The sequence below is a fragment of the Eptesicus fuscus genome, chromosome 2, assembly GCF_027574615.1.
Source record: "Eptesicus fuscus isolate TK198812 chromosome 2, DD_ASM_mEF_20220401, whole genome shotgun sequence".
Classification (NCBI taxonomy): Eukaryota; Metazoa; Chordata; class Mammalia; order Chiroptera; family Vespertilionidae; genus Eptesicus; species Eptesicus fuscus.
The window spans coordinates 67,742,344-67,759,618 of record NC_072474.1 but is presented as its reverse complement, the minus strand read 5'-3'; the positions used below and the strand labels follow the sequence as shown (position 1 = coordinate 67,759,618).

Genomic DNA, 17,275 nt, shown 5'->3' with positions numbered 1-17,275 from the left:
CCCTTCTGCTTTCTCCCTCTGCCTTCTCCCTTCTGCCTTCTCCCTCTGCCTTCTCCCTTCTGCCTTCTCCCTCTGCCTTCTCCCTTCTGCCTTCTCCCTTCTGCCTTCTCCCTCTGCCTTCTCCCTTCTGCCTTCTCCCGTGGCACCAGCCTTCTCACCTTCTCCCTTCTTGCAGGGTGCTGGCCTTCTCCCTTCTCCCGAGGCGCCAGTCTTCTCACCTTCTCCCTCTGCCTTCTCCCTTCTGCCTTCTCCCTCTGCCTTCTCCCTCTGCCTTCTGCTGCAGCGCAGGCCTTCTCACCTTCTCCCACGGCGCCGCCTTCTCCCTTCTGCCTTCTCCCACGGTGCCGGCCTTCTCACCTTCTCCCTTCTCGCAGGGTGCTGGCCTTCTCCCTTCTCCCGAGGCACCACCTTCTCCCTTCTGCCTTCTCCCATGGCCTGCTGATCAGTCGGTCGTTACTGTGATGGTGTCCTGACTAATTTGCATATTACCCTATTATAAGTATAGATGGGGTTAATAATATCTATCCCGTATGGTTGTCATAAAGATGAAATGCATTTGTATATGTAAAGCACTTTGTACAGTGCTTGGCATGAAACATGTGCTCTATGATTGAAGGCTAAGATATTTTGTTGTGTGTGTTGTTTTGTTTGTTTATTTTTTGCTTTTTTATTCCCTGTGACCCCAGAGCCTCAGAATTGAGCTGGGCAGGAAATGACTCTGCAGTGGTGTCTTTGAGCTAATTAGAGCTTCCCTTTTCTTCCTCCCAACCCTGTCCGGAGCAGCCTGCAAGCCTCAGTGTTCCACGTGTTCCAGTGGCCTGGAGTGCTCCTCTTGCCAGCCGCCCCTGCTGATGCGGCACGGGCAGTGTGTGTCCACCTGCGGGGATGGCTTCTACCAAGATCGCCACTCCTGTGCAGGTAACCACTGGCCAGACCAACAGCTGGCTGGGCCATTGAGAAAGCCCACTCCCTACACCTAAGCCATCTGGGGTCACGAGGAGCTGTAAGCAGCTTCCAAGAAATTCTGAACGGACTCCTCTTGGGATGACAACAGTGGATAAGAGAGAGGACATACGTTGTTTTTATAACCTCATTAGTGCTTTAGTGATGTGCATATGTGATGTAATTTTTATAAGTCCTTCTGCACACATTTGGGGGTACTGGGACAGTATTTAATTAACCCCATTCTTGTGGTTCAGGATTTTCACTATGTTATAAGTTAGATTCCATTGTAGTATAAATACAAAGGGCTTACATGAAAATAAAGGGGAAAATACATCTACATATTTTTTAAACTTCATTTCCACCTAAAGAGAGAGGGAGAAACAGAAATAAGAAAGTGAAATCATAATAACGAACTTGGACAAAAATAAGTAGGCATTTAAATGTGCTCTTGCCTTATTTATGTATTTTATTAGCTTTATATGCCTACTTTTATTTTAAATTAATATCTAGTTGAAATTCTTATATTGTAACAGTCCCTGGAGGTGGGAGTAGTCTTAATATCATTTAATTTGTTGTTTATACTTGAATCACTTTTTCAATAGTGTTATGATCTTGGGTATAAGGAAAAAAGTAAATATATGAAGAATTTTTAAATGCAGAAATGGGAGAAGGGGGTAACAGTGAAAGGAAAGACAGGCCTGGTCCTAAAGGCAGAGTCCTCTTCTGGAGTAGACAGGTAACCAGGTGTGCCCAGAGGCTAAGGCAGGTCTGCAGTGGCAAGTAAATTTGAAAAGGTAGACAGGCCAGAGGGAGCTTCTGGAATGTCACCCCAGGTATTACGGTAACCACACTATCAGCTGAACAGAAAATGGGCAGATCCATGATGAGAATCGGAAGGTGGGCCAGTCTGAAGGTCAGCTGACATGCTCCTCTCTTTCATGCCCTTGGTTAGATTTTCAGGGAAATCATATGAAGGAAAAAGATTAAAAGAGAATAAGTGCATAATATTCTTCAGTTGTGCAGGCTGAAATGAGCTCTGAGGCCATATGAAGATTCCATGTGGGGAGGCTGCTGGCCCCCTCATTCCAGGCCGTGGTCAGAAACACAGTCCATGGGACTGTGGACATCGTCTTAAAAGGAAACACTGGTGTTGTCTGTGCATGCACATGTGAGGATGGTGGGGCCAGTCCCATGAGAGAATATGGAAGTCACACTAGCTTCGGAGCCTGGCTTGAGGGCTGCAGGAATGTCTTCTGTGACTCTGTCTCCCCAACATCAAGGGCTGCACAAAGCATTCAGCATTTGTTGGACAAGTGTTTCATGATGAAAGAATGTACTACCCCTTGGTGATCCTTGAAGGACCATGTTTCAATACAAGTTTCAACCATAAAAGAGAAAGGAACCTTAATGTTTATTACTTGTCATCTTCTATTTACCTGTTATTTTAGAACAGGTTCAGAGTGGGCACATACAAATGGCTTTGTAAGTGTCTAATGTTTGGGCAATTTAGGTAAACTGCTGAAATTTCAATTTGATGAAATTATTAGATGTATTCTTCACTCCTTTCTTCTATCCCATCAAAGAGACCTCCTACGAGCACTCCTGTGACAGATTTGCTTTTAAGAGGGAATTAATTTCCCTTAGATTTTATTCTACCCTCCCTACTGCTTCCACCCCCTGCCACATATCCCACATACATATTTACCTTTTAATTTTTTTCCTGTTTCTTTTAGAGGAAGCATTCTTCTTTCTCTTGTGCCCACTGTTTTAATTGGTGATGTTAATGCTGTTTTAGGGCACTTTAGAATAGGTAATGTTTCACTTGATTATTGGTTTATGTAGCTGACTCTTTCACATTCCATCCACAAAGCCATACACAAATGCCTCTAGTAGAGAGTTGCTGGGAAAATTTAATTCCTTCCAGGGAATTAAACCAATTTGCTTTAGTTCAGCCTGGTTGCATTTTTATGCATAAAATGAGAAGAAAGGAGAGAGCAAGAGGAGAGAGGGAGAGCAAAGAAGAGAGAGAAAATGGTTTTAAAATTAAAGCTAAACTTGTGATCAATTTCTATATACTGTCTCGATGCTAAAACTACTACCCAAATAATCTTTTTTTTTAAATTGAATTTATTAGGGTTATATTGGTTCTCAAAACCATATAGGTTTCAAGTGTACAACTCAATAAAACATCATCTTCACACTATTTCGTGCACCCATCTCCCCAAGCAAAGTCTCTTTCCGTCCCCATTCCCCCCTTTTGCCCACCTCCATCTTCCCCCACCACCCCTTTTCTCTCTGGCTATCACCATGCTGTTGTCTGCGTCTATATATGTGTCTTTTTATTTAATCCCTTCTCATTATTGGAATTTTTTTCCAATATTTCTGCTTGTGTCATTTTGGGTGACTTTTCACCATTGACCTTGGAAGCTCAATATCTGTTGAGCCTCTTCATTGTGGTACCAGGCGCCAGCTTTTGCCATGGGATACACACAGCTTCATCCTTAGGCCGTTATGAATAACGAAAGTGTTAAGTAGACAAAAACACTGGTACACATATAAAAAGGGGTAATGGAGAGCACATTTCAAAAGAGCCTTGACCAGTGCTCTTTCAATATGTGTTAAACTTTTCAAAAAGAAGCATGCCATTCTATGGTTACAGCAGGTTTTTTCTGGATTCATTCTTCTTGGCAGGGTCATTTGTATCATGTTGGCATAATTCCCCACTTTATTGACCCATCAAAACCAAAAGAAAGTGAACATTGTGCTGAGGAAACTAGTTACCAGGAATTACCTGATTAATATTCATGCTCACTGTGTGAGACATAGGCAGAGTGAAAAATGTGGGGCAGAGCCCAGCAGCACATAAACATGGCTCTTCAACAAAAGAGTTCAAGTAGGTAAGCCAGGGGGGAGGGAAAGAAGACAGGAGTCCTGCCGGAAACCACATCCCTAGGAGCCCCTATCATGTTCCCCTTTCCTCAATCCTGTGGCACATACACACATACACACATGCTGTATGCATACAGACCTAGGCATATGTGTACATATGTTAATATTATTGTTATATTCTTGTGCTTGACTACACTGAATAATGTTGTACATATAGATCCCATCATGTGCCCCATACCAGTCCCTGCTTCATTTCTCTTGCCTTCCCCAGCTTTGGAGTGTGATGCTTTATCACTAACACTCAGAACCACCCAGTTTTTATACTAGTCTCAATCAGAGACAGGTAACATGTAAGTTGCCTCTTTCCCACAACTGGTAAGGCCAAGGCATAATCACCCTGTGAGTACCCACATCTTACCTTTTAGGCCTGGAGTTTGGGCTTCTGCCTTAACCTCTCGGCTAACCTGGGATCTGGTCCAACATTCCTGTTGCCTACCCTGTCCTATTCTTGACGCCATGGACTTCAGGCCCTAGGACTGGGCTTCTACTTTGCTTCCCGCCACCTTGCCCTGTTGTGACCCATTTTCAGGAATGAATAGCCCATATCATCTTCGCCTCCAGCCTGATGGTCAGGCTTGAGGCATGTGTGGATGCTCCTTGCCCCATCCCTCACCCCCATCACGCCACATAACCTTGCACCCTTTTTGCATGGCTCTTGGATACCACTTGTCCTGAATGTATGGTATTCTCCTATCAGAGTGGTGGTTCCATTGCCTCTTCTTAGAAATCAGGGCATTAAATCTAAGTCTGGATTCAGGCTGAGTTCACCATGACCTCAGGACATTCTTTCTTGCTTGTCTTGCTCCTCTTTTCAATCGAACTCTGTTCCAATCTGGCAGGACCATTGAATTGTGCACACACATCCTAGATATATGAGCCAGAAGAAGAAAACTTAAAACAAGCAAACTAATACACTCCATGTGAGATTAGTTTAAAATGAATAGACTTGGAGTAGAGAAAGAGTAGAATTTAACCCAGTTTTATATGTGTACCAGTGTTTGTTTTGTCTACTTAACACTTTCGTTATTCATAACAGCCTGAGGATGGAGCTGTGTGTACCCCATGGCAAGAGCTGGGAGGGAGTGCAACACGGCGCTTAAGACCGTGGGCTCTGGAGCCAAACCGCCTGATTCCAGCCCTGGCTCTGCCCTTTACAACGAGCACCTCTTGAACTCTGTGCTTTAGTTGCCTTATGGGTAAAGCAGAGACAATAACATCAGCCACATAGCATTCTTGTGAGGATTAGATGAGTAAATGCACGCATGTCCTTAAGGATGGTGCCTGGTACCTAGAAGTCCGCATATATGTTAGGAGATTTGAAATGTGCTTTCCATTACCCCTCTTCCCTGTTCCCTTTCTCTCACTCCTCCATTCATTCCCTTTTGACCACTCTAGGTCCTGAGGATATGGAGATAAATAAGACTCTGTGACCTATAGTGAACTTCACTCAAGGCAGGGTTAGCCACTGCTTACAGAGTAACAAAAAAAAATTTAAAAACACAGAGACCTATGAAGTTTATTCTATATCTGATTGCCATGTGGTCTTAGCCTTTGCAACTTAAAGAATCAAACAGTTGAACTCTACCACTTGTCGCTATAGGGTTTGGGGCAAGTCACTTAATCTCTTTGAGTCTCAATTTCCTCAACTAGAAAGAGGGGATACTATTATCTACCTCAAACCATCAATATGAAGTTAGAAAAGATGTTTGAAAATGTAAATATGTTATGTCTTGCACACAGTGTATGTCTGACAAAGGGCAGCTATTGTCATTATTGAATTTGTTCCTTTATTCTTCAATTTACGGGAATAAAAACCAAATAGCCTACATTAATAAACAAAGAGTCATGCCGTTAGTGTCTGAACTAAAACAAAATCTACTTTTATATGTTATGGGGAAGTAAATGTAATACAGAGAACAGATTACTGTATTCATTCATCACAACAAGTAAAAATCCTTCTATTTTCTTTAAATGCTCAGATTAAATGATGAGAATCTGTAATTATTTGTTTCTCAGCCAATATTATGGTCTATTGAGAGAGAAGCCATATCCAGAAAACCCATAAAGTTTACATATAGGCTGCTGGCCCAGCTGAGATGTAAAAGCTGTGGTGTGGACAGAGGAACTCCTAAAGTTAATTATTTGTTGGAGCCATGGTTGACTAGCGCAGCCCCGCCACTGTGGAAATGAAGCACGAACCCCTGGAGCCAGGCCCAAAGCGGTGAAGACCTGATGGCTCCTGGCTTAGCCCAGCCAGCCGAGCCCGGGGCAGACCTCTTAGCAAAGGCATCTGGGAAACTGTTTTTCCGAAATCTTCAAGAAGACAGGAGCCCTCCTTGCTCTGTTGGGATAGTCATTGTTCAGCAGGTATTCTCCATGGCCCATCCCCCACACCCCAGAATCGGAGGGTCAGTCCCAATGTCACTGCCAAATCACATATTCACTTTGGGGGCCCGGCACATCCTAGCACTTGGTCTTCACTCATTTTGTTCTGGCCTTTTAAGTCTTGTGCACTGTTCACACATTCTCTGGCGTTCTAGAGCAGCTGTGGTCTCTCAGTTGCTGAATGCCTTGTAAAGGGGACTTACTGCTTCAAGTGATATTCCTGGCTTCTGCATTCTGTTTAACAAATATCTGTTGAGCCTCTTCATTGTGTGTATCAGGCACCAGGGATAGGGCAGTGAACCGACACACAGCTGCCCTATAGTTAAGGAGCTTCCCTTTCCCACCCAGAGAAGAGTGTCGGTAAACAAGTAAGATAATCAGATAGTTACCGCTCTCTGAATTCACTGCTATCAGTGCTATAAAGACAATTTTAAAGGTATGTTAATCAGAAGTGACTGATTACTGAGGCAGGGATAGGTCTGAAGACATTTGAATTCCTTACATTGCTAAGTACATATAAGGCCTCTGGAATCATTTTTGTTTGGAAAAGTGTGATAAGCCATTGCATGGAGGAGAAAGGACAGGAATGTACAGGCATGCCTAGGCGTTGGCGTTCAGGTGATCTGTCTTCCATTAGCTGCTACTATTTACTCCCTGTCAGCGTTCCTGGCTAGGCGTGGCCTGAGGAAAACTGCAGAATCTCTATTTTTCCCCGAGTCCTCTTTTTCTCCTCTTACTTTCCCTCTTAAGGTAGTGGGGTGCTAGAAGGGTGATTCTTTGAAACAACTGTCGCTGGAACTTGGGGAGTGTCCATGGACTGTTTTAAGCTGTGCAGAAGGAAGGACCAGCACATCCTACCACTTCCTTATATGTATGTTTCTAGAATAAACGGAACCCAAAGCAGCATGTGACAGTGGCATTCCAAGTCCCCTTCCTCTTTGGACACTCATGTCAAGGATACTTGGAGAGAAGGCGGAAGCAGCTGGTGGAGTTTTGCACGGAACTGGCTGTGTTTGGCATTTGCCTGCCTGCCTTATAGACCGCAGCTGTGTATGGACGCTGGCTACGTATGCCAAGAGACAAATGACAGAACAAAAGGATCACATTCCAGCAGAGAAGGCCCACCACAAATGCAAGGGAGTTTATCTTCCAGACAGATCCCATTCTTCCTGACAAATCTGAACCCCCAAATATTTCAGCTATGGATTACAAACTGGTGACAAGTCTTCTGGCTTTCTGCCCAGTGCCTAGTGTTCTCAGTTATTTTAGCTAGACTGGGTGGCATACATTCTTTCTCTTCCCAGTATCCCACCCCAACACTCTTGCTGTTCCTCCCTCCCCTTCTGTTTTCTGCTGCCTACAGCGCTCACAGCACCTCTGTGCTATCGCTGCCCAGATCTGAGCGGCTATGCTAGAGCAGCCAGGAAGTCTGAGGACTCTGCCCATCAAAAACTTGGTTTTGGTTGGTGGTCCCTCCTTTGGCTCTTCAGATTCTGTAGACAAAGAGACTCAATGTATCCCTGGAGAGATCAAAAGCCATTTAATTAACAGGTGCTGAGGAAATACCCAGGGAGTCTTAGCAGCTGTGGGTGGCCAGTGGTCACAGGGAGAGTGGAATCTGAGGGTCCCATATGGCTCATCAAGCTAGGCCTAGCTAGTCACTGCACTGATAATCCTTGGGGTGTACTGGTGTTGTAGAGTTAGCAGTATAGGTAGAAGGGCAGGAGGTAGAAAGGTTAAGAATGGTTCTGGTAAGCTCACCTGGCTGCCGCTATCCCGACTTGCATACCAATGAAAAGCTGGCCGGCTTGTACATCTCTCTCCACGTGGACCTGCCAGAGCCTCCCTCAATTCAAGCTCCGTGTCTACAGAAGACCCTGCAAAAGATCCAAATAGGTTACCCAAGACGAGTACCTTACTCAGCTGTATCACAAATGTGGTTACTAGGTTAACTAGCTGTTTACCCAGCATGTGCCTTAGGGAAAGGACCACAGGCTTTTTCTTTTTCTCCTTCAGTAATTTCCCCCCTAAGTACTAACTGGATTCATGTTTATTCCAAAAAATAATTTGATAAAGTTAACAAAATTCAAGGCACAATACAAAAAAAAAAATCAGTGAAAATCCCTGACTCAAGCTCTCCCAAATCATTACTGTTGGTATTTTGGTGAACGTCTTCCTAGTTTTTGCATTTTCTGTGTGTGTTGTATACACAGATGTGCATGCACACATTGGCTGTGTGCAAGAATTCATTTAGCCAAACCTGATGTGAAAATTTTTGATAGAAGTTTTGGTGTATTTATTTGATTAGGGTAAATTCTTAGACATGATTTCTGAGTCCAAGTATATATATGTGTATATATATATATATATATATATACATGGCCACATATTAATATATTACTCACTTTTTTAAAAGTTGTAATTTATACTCCTCCTAAAAATGCAAGAGGATGCCTACTTCCCACCACCTTTGTCAAAACTAGATATTATAATTAAGTTTGTCATTTTGATTGATATAAAATGGAATCTTGTTTTTTGTTTATTTGTTTATTTATTTATTTATTTACTTATTTTTGGGATTTATATGAAGGGACTTGAGTTTATCAGACTTCCCAGTTAATGGCTCACTTTCACCATTGGCCTAGGCCAGGCTGTTCTCTTGTTTATGTATCTGTCTGTCTGTCTGTCTGTCTATCTATCCTTTTTGTTCCCATGACCTATTTTCACTTTACTTCACACCAGCTCCCCACTTGAGTAACTATTCTAATGCAATTTAATGTGTATTTCATGTATGTGTGCTCTTATTGCTTTGTAAGCATGTGTCTTAAACATTCACAAGCATTACCAGATTGAGATTTAATTCTTTTTATTTTAAAAACTTTATTTTTGTTGACCAGTTTTGGGTTCACAGCAAAATTTAATGCAAAGTACAAAGATTTCCCATAGTCTTTCTGCCCCGGACACATGCATCCTCCACCAGAATGGTACATTTATTACAATTAGTGAACCATGCTTTCACTTTTATCCTCTCTCGGCACTCTTTCTGGGACGCATATGTGTTGTCATGTGTACACATGCATCCTCCACCAGAATGGTACATTTATTACAATTAGTGAACCATGCTTTCACTTTTATCCTCTCTCGGCACTCTTTCTGGGACGCATATGTGTTGTCATGTGTACGTCTAATCCACGGCACCTAGTTGCCACTCTCCTGTTTAATTTGCTTTTCTCTGGCTCTTCATGAGACTAGAGATTTTTTCATGTGTCTACATGTTTTCATAAACTTCCTTAAGTCCATGGGGGTTTTCAGAACATGTGGAGACCAGACATCCCTGTTGCAGGGGACAAAAGCGTCAGTTGGTACAGGGAGGCAGGTGGAGGGCAGAGACCCAGCCTGATAGGGGACAGAAGACTGGAGTAAAAGGATCCAAAATGATGACTACTCAGATGAGCTTCTCCTTTTAAATAGGCCTGGCATTTGAGCTTCTTAGGCAAGTAGCCTTGGCCTCATGTGGGTCTGAGATAGGCAGAGGGAGAGTAGTCTGCCCAGCATCTGGGCTTCTCCAGGAGCTTCACCAAGCTTGCTTGATGTTTGTAGAGATTGCCAGGAAAGAGCTGTAGAGTGGAAGGCCTCTGCTGGAATAATCCACGAGGGCTCTGTCACTTCCTTTCACTCCCTTTGGAAGTCAGCCTGCCTCTCCCATAGTCTTTTATGCCCTTTCCTCTTCTGTCTGCGTTGCACTTTAATATGCTCCCTTTATAATTCCCCTGCCTCTGACACCAGTGGAAACAAATGTGCTGGATTTCCTGGGATATGCCACTCATATGATCACATATAACATTCTCTGTTTTCTCAAACATGCCATCTCATCGTATCCCTGCGAACAAGGTACAACAAATACAGTTGACCCTTGGAAAACAAGGGCTTGAAATGAGCAGGTCCACTTATACACAGATTTTTTTCAATGAATATACAGTTGGCCCTCCATATCCCTGGGTTTTGCATCCACAGATTCAATCAATCATGAATTGAGAATAGTATTTTCGATCTGCAATTAGGAATCCAAGGATGCAGAAGGCCGACTTTATCCATTGATCTTCACCATTTTATATAGGAGACTTGAGCATCCTCAGAGTTAGATATCTCTGGGGATCCTAACCAGTCCCTTGTGGATACAAAGGGATTCCTCAAGTTTGGGGGGAGTCAAAACTTACACACAGACTTTTTACTGCATGGGGGTTGGTACCCTAACCTCCGTATGGCTCAAGGGTCCACTGTATTACTATTCCCACTTTGCAGATTAGGAAAGCAAGGAACAGTGAAGTGGAGTTGAAGATAGAAACATTTCCATCCAACAAGAGCTTCTTATTGGAAATTGACCCGCTAAAACTTGGCAAGGGCTTCCTGGTCATTGGTGAGGTGAGAAGGAAAGAAAGCCATTGCCACAAAATGCGTCAAGAACAGAATGAAGGCATCTGTGTCTGGCATATCTGCCTGTGCCTGGAATTTGGGCTGTTTCTGTGGAGTTGGGAGTGAATACTTCTTGGCGCTTTGGAAATCTGAACTGCAGCCTCAACTGATGCCTGAAAGGGGCTGCTGATCAAGTGTGCGCGTTCCCTGGTAGTGGCTGAGCAACTTGCCCGGGAGAGCATGGAAGAGGTGTGGAACCCAGGCTCCTTTTCCTGAGGGGCAGTCCCGACCATGCAGAGCTCCCTGTGTCTACTGCCTGGGTCTGGATATTCTTCCTGGAGCATCAGCGGCCTCTAGGAAGTGCTTGTTTTAGCATTTCCCTGGTCAGGCTGCATTTTATTCTTAGAGAAGCACAGGCTAAACAATTTTTAAAGCAATCTTCTATCTCAGAATTATCAAGTACAAAAAGCGTTTCTTATTTTGAGAGTAGGGTTTCAATATGTAGTTGCCCCCCAAAAGTAATGTGTTCCTTTTCATTTGAAACACATTGCTCAGCAAGCCAATACATGTTGTGTTAGGCTCCAGCAGAGTCAGGGGCTTCCCCAAAGAAATGATCGACTGCATGCAAGATAAGAAGATAGCTTTCCCTCATTCCTCCTCTTTGAATTTATTTGCCACAGTTTTCACAGCGTATTACTCAAACCCTGGGTGATCTGAAATGTATCACAAAGAGGACTGATGGTGAAAAGTCAGGGAGTGACCTTTTATTTTCCATAATAATCCCAATGTAATAAAAGTCTCATGTAAAATAAGTCTGCAAGAAGAGATTATCTGCAGTAGCATATGTTCAGTTAGAAATTAGAAATCAATTGCAGAACACAGTGGGAGTATGTCATAAGAAATGACAGCAAAAAAAAAAAAAAAAAAAAGGAAACTGACAGCGCAGCATAGTCCCGGGTAGAAATAAAAATTCCTTCTGCTGTTCTATCTGGCCATGGAACATGGTTTTTGTCTGATATGGAAAAAAAAAAGAGAAGGCCTGGCATCACATTTGGTTACTTTGTATGAATATAGCAGCAGTATTCATCATCATAAGCAGATCTGGGCTCCAGCACTTACCAGGTAAATTTTATAGCCTCAAGTTTATCTGTCTTAAGGTATCATACTTTCAGACTATGACCTGATGGTTACAACTCATCATGTAGGCAATACTATATATAAAATAACTGATAGGATGAATTCCCGGTAGCCAAAAAAAAAAAAAGTCATTAATTAATTCATTTAACATACATTTAATGAGTCCTGACTGTGCACCAGGCATCGATCCTGACACAGGGGTTAAGATGACTGAAACATGGCCCCTGTTTTGAAGGATATTACATTCCATTGAAGGGGATCGATCTGTAGCTGAGTAATTAGTACACTAGGATAAATAGAACAAGATAGGCATGTACAAAGGGCCGCAGGAACATAAAGGAAGGCGAGAGCAACTTTGTTTGGACAAGTTCAGCAAAGCTTCGCAGAAGTAGTGACAACTTAGGAGGCCTTCTGAAGTGTCAACCAGATTTAGGAGCTGGGTGAATCCTCTGTGGGGCATCCAAAACCTATGACAGGCACTTGGCATGCATAGGGTACCCAGTTTCATGGAACTGGCGAGCATGAGGGAGGCTGCAGAAGGCAGGTGTGAAGAGTTCCCTAGGGCTCAGTTTGTGATGGGCCTGAGTGCATCCCTGAGTCTGTGGCCTCCATCCTGCTCACCCTTGGCCCCTGTTCTGATGGGCAATGCCAGGGGTAATATTAAAGATATTTAACACAGTATGGCACAAATCATATCAGTCAGGAGGAGGGAGGACCTGAGACCCTCTTCTGTCCTCAACCTCTCAGTTGCTGAAGCATGGTGCCTGCCAGGTTCCAGGGACGAAGCCAGAGTGTCATGGAGGGGACAGGACAGTGACCAATTACCAACCAAATTGAAAGTATTTGTACTATTTTAACAGCCAGCGCAGCTGAGTGTATGCACTGCCATCAGCCAGTCCATGAAGAGAGCTAGTTGTTCTTTCTCATCTCCGCTTCACCCCCTGGACTAAGATGATCTCATCTCTCACAGATTTCTTATTCACCCTCTCCTCTCCCCACTGCCGAGCAAACTGTCTAGAAAGCAAAAACGGTCACTTCCACTGCCCTGATTAAAACTCTTACAGGATGAAGTTCAAGGTCCTTACCCAGTCCTGCCCACGTTTGTGATCTGGCCCCTGTTGTCTTTTTAGCCTCAATTCCCATCATCCCCTAGGGCACATACTCCCTGAGCAGTTTGCACAGTACCTCCAGTGTGCTCAAGTGAGAGGTGGTTTCATCGTTTATTCTGTAGGCGCCAGGTATAGCGCTTAGCTGCGGCTCTGGGAAGGCCCCACAGGCTAGCGCAGCATCTTGCACAGAGTAGGTGCTTCTGAGCATTGATAGGTCAACCTGGCGGCCCTTCTTAGACGTGAGGTTGGGCTTCTTTGGTTTATTTGTTTAGGTAAATACTTTGTATCAACTCCTGAGTCAATGAGACAGAGGCATGAACAGTGTTAGACACTTCAGACAATGACTATGGCCCGGGATTGAAGGGTAGTTGAATAAATAAATGACAGTCAGATTTCATGTGTATTGAGGGTAGTAGAATTTGTTACTGGGATCTTTGCATCCATGTCTTTAGTTATAATGTAGTGTTAGTAGTTATCCTAATATGAAAAGAATTCTTGTGTACCACTTGTGAAATACCAATGAAATGTTAATTTACTCTCAAGAGATGTTTGTAGAGCACCAAACAGTATGCTTGGTGAGGAGTTAAGCAAATAGAAATGGGCTTTGCCCTCATAAAGTTTATGGTCTCATGAAACCAGATAATAAGTAAATGTTCCTCCATTTCTGCTTCCTACCTGCCATCGGTATCTCTCATCTGGACCATAGCATTGCCTCCACATTGGTCTCCCTTCCTTCATGTAGGCCTTTAAACCCTCTCTTCATGGCAACCAGAGAGGGCCTTCAAAAATCTAAATCGGTGCTTGTGTCTATCCTATTTAAGCCCGTTCATGACTTCACATTGCAATTAGGATAGAATCCTAATTTCTTTACATGGTCTCCAAGGTCAAGTTTGATAGGGCCTCTGCCTTACCTCCAGTAATGAGTCAGGCCACCCTGTCCTGCTCTGCCCCACCCCCACCCCAGCAGCTTCAGCTCCAGCCAGGAGGTCAGCCTTCGGTTCCTTGAACACCCAAGCTCCTTCCCTTCTCAGTACCTCTGTATTGTTCTTTGCTCTGCCCATGCTGGCTACTTCTCATCCTTTAGATCCACCTAAAGCCAGTCCTTTCCATCCTCACCACTGTTACCCTTTATCAGAGTCCTGCTGGCATTTAACACAAATTGTCATTTTCTCTAAATTCATTGGGGAGAAAAATTGTCTGAGATTGTGCTTTCAGTTTAGAACAGAGAGGAGAGGACTGGGTCTTGAGATTTGCAATGTAGGTATCCTTTCTTCTGTTTCCAAACAGATACCTAATTAAATTACTGAAGTGAAATCCCCAAGTCACTTGCAATCCACTAAGGCATTCTTCCCACCAGTTTTGGTCCGACTGAATATGTCTGCAAAACAGGTTGTGTTCCATTGTGAAGCAAACATTTTGAAAATTAGAATGCATAACAAAAGCAAAGGCGGGGTTAGCCATACAGGGAGTTACGTCTGAATATACTCAGTCTAAATAGGCCTCTCAAAGGTGAAGAGCAAGCCGAAAGAGTAATAAAAAATTAAATGCTGGGAGAGGTGGAAATTTTGGAGTCTTAAAGGAACAATGCTGGTCTGGGAACAACATATAGTTAGAAACCTAAAGTGTAAGGAAAAAGCAGGCTCTGTGAATCCTCAGGGTGCACGTTGAGAGCTGATGCTACTGGGGGTAACCAGAGACTGGGAGAGATCGAAGGAGTTGTGAGGGAGAGCAGGGGAAGGTATGCTGAGGGATGGAGAGAGAGGAGATGGAAAGGGAGGGAAAAAGCCACATGGTCAAGCGATACTAGGTCCTTCAAGGGTTTAATCAAGGACTGGAGGACATGGCGTCCTTCCTTAGCTGATTGTAGGTGGCACCGGAGACAGAAGTGTCTCCAGCTGCGTGGCTTTCACTTTGCTGTGTGGCTGCAAAGGCAACATGACAGAGCGCCGTCTGACCTAGTTAGATAGTCCATCTTTGTCTAGAACATTATGGTTTCCTTCCCTGTGATTTCCATTTTTCAAAAGCTCCTGATTTCTTATTCCAATTTTTTCAGCAATAATTTATTAATGTAGTTCTGGCCAAGATAAATAGTTGTGTGTGTTTTTTTTGTGTTTTTTTTTTTTTGGGGGGGGGGGTGTCTCCTGGGGTGTACACATGTGCCGAGTGATTTAGGGATGAAGGAGCCAACATCCTCCTTATAAATTTCAAAACTTTTCCAGGAGAAACTGACCAGTCCTTTCTGCTATGACTTGTTCACTGACTCTGCTGTTTGCCTGCAGCCTGCCATGAGTCCTGTGAGGCCTGCTGGGGTCCCGCGGAGAAACACTGCCTGGCCTGCAGGGACCCGCTCCTCGTGCTGAGAGAGGGCGCCTGTGAGAGCAGCTGTGGCCCTGGGTTTTACAACAAGCAGGGCACCTGCAGTGGTAGGTACCAGACTTTGCATCTTTCCCTCTTCCAGTGGTCCCACGTTTAATTCAAATCATAGCACCAATAACTAATGTTTCTTTTACTCAATGAATATGCAATATGCTGACATTGCTGGTGTTTTAGTAGTTTAGAAAACATGTGTTTTTTACTTGGGGGGGGGGCGGAATCTCCTTTAATGTCTCCCCCTCCCCCTCAGGGTGTTTAGCTTCTTCTGCAGATAAAGACAGTGAGGACTGGGCTGCTTGGTCCAGACCCACAGCTGTAGGTTCAGGAGCAGGGCTTCCTTTCTCCAAATCTCAGACTGCCTTCCAAATATACATGGAGACAAGGACACTTTCAGGCCAGCCAAGGGCAGACCTGCCTTTGTTTTTGGTGCCACTGACTTAGAACTAAAGCAGTTCTTACTTAGTCTACCTTTAATACCCACTGTACAACAATAAGCGTTAACCCGGCTTCCTGTGTCCTTGTGCCAGTCACTGTTCCAAGTACGTTATAAACACGCACCCACTGAGAAGCAGGAAAGTACGGTGGGGAAAGCATGACCTTGGGCAAGTTACATAATCTCTCCATGTGCCAGTTTCCCAGATGGGGATAATACAGCACCTGGGGTAGACAGAATAATGGCCCCCCAAAGATGTCCACATCCTAATCACCGAAACTTGTGATTATGCCGCCTTAAATGGCAGAAGGGGTTGGGAGGTGTGATTAAGTTAAGGATCTTGAGATGGGAGATTATCGTGGATTACCTGCCTGGGCCAGTGTCATCACAAGAGTCCTTACAGGAGGGAGGCTTGAGGGTGGGAGTCAGAAAAGAAGATTGGAGATGAAAGCAGGGGTTAGAGAGATGGCAGAAAGGGGCCCATGAGCTGGCAGGCAGCCTCCAGAACCTGGAAAAAGACAAAGAAATGACCCCCTCACCCTCAGGACTTCCAGAAGGAATGCAGCTCTGCAAACATACTGATTTTAGGACTTCTGATCTCTAGCGTGATAATGAATTTGTGTTGTTTTAAACCACTGAGTTGGTGGTGGTAATTTGTTAAGGCAGCAATGGGAAATTAATACACACCCACCTCAGAAGGCTGTTGAGAGGAATGAGTTAATAGCATTGCATTTAGCACAGTGCCCAGCACAGAGTAAGTGCTATGTAAGTGTTTGGTGTTTAATCCTCACAACAATTTTGTAAGATAGTTATTATCATCATGCTCATTTTCCTGATGAAAAACTTGCCCAAGATCACATAGCTCGTAAGGGGTAGAGTTGGGCAGAAGCCTTGGTCTCTGGCTCTAGATGTTAACTGCCTCTTCACCAGTCTACTGCTCACTACAGTGTGATCCCCCATACACACCTCTGCCTGTTTTTCCCTCTCTTCTTTTTCTATTTTCCTCTCCCCTCTTTCTCTTCTCCTTCCTCCTGCCCTCCTGTCCGTCTTCAGATCATTCCCCTGCCCCTGTAGATGTTGCCAAATAGACAGGTAGCCACCTGACAGTGAGTGATTGCCTTTGCTTTGGGCATACCAATAGAAAGGCCAGTAGCAACAGATGAGATGATCTTTGGGAGTTGACAAATCCACTTGCCTTAGGGAAGAGAGAGCTCTTAGCAGCTGCTTGCTTAAAGCTGTGCAGACATTCCTCAGCATCACTGGTGTGAAAAATCTCACTTGATTTGGAAGAGTCATAGGTGGCCAGTGTGTGGATTTGGGAGAGAAAAGGAAGGAAAGGCCAGGCTGTCATTAGTCTGAGCATTTTCAACTTTTTCTGCCAGCATCACTTTCCTTCTCAATTAAGCCAGAACACATCTAAAGGTCAGCGGGTGTCAGATTTGCACTGATCCAAAGGCCTAAAGGTGTTTACTCAAGTCCCTAAGGAGGCTGTCTCCTGTCACTGACAAGAAGCCATGACAGTATCTGGCTA

At 44.1% G+C, this 17,275-nt stretch overlaps 1 protein-coding gene across 1 annotated transcript in view; it reads left to right on the top strand.

Moving 5' to 3' along the window:
* FRAS1 (Fraser extracellular matrix complex subunit 1) overlaps positions 1-17,275 on the top strand; it is a 440,116-nt gene that overhangs the window by 204,746 nt on the left and 218,095 nt on the right. The window contains exons 14-15 of the mRNA XM_008143649.3: positions 784-918; positions 15,218-15,361. Coding sequence (XP_008141871.2) covers positions 784-918; positions 15,218-15,361 — 279 coding nt within the window. The remainder of the gene's footprint in view (positions 1-783; positions 919-15,217; positions 15,362-17,275) is intronic.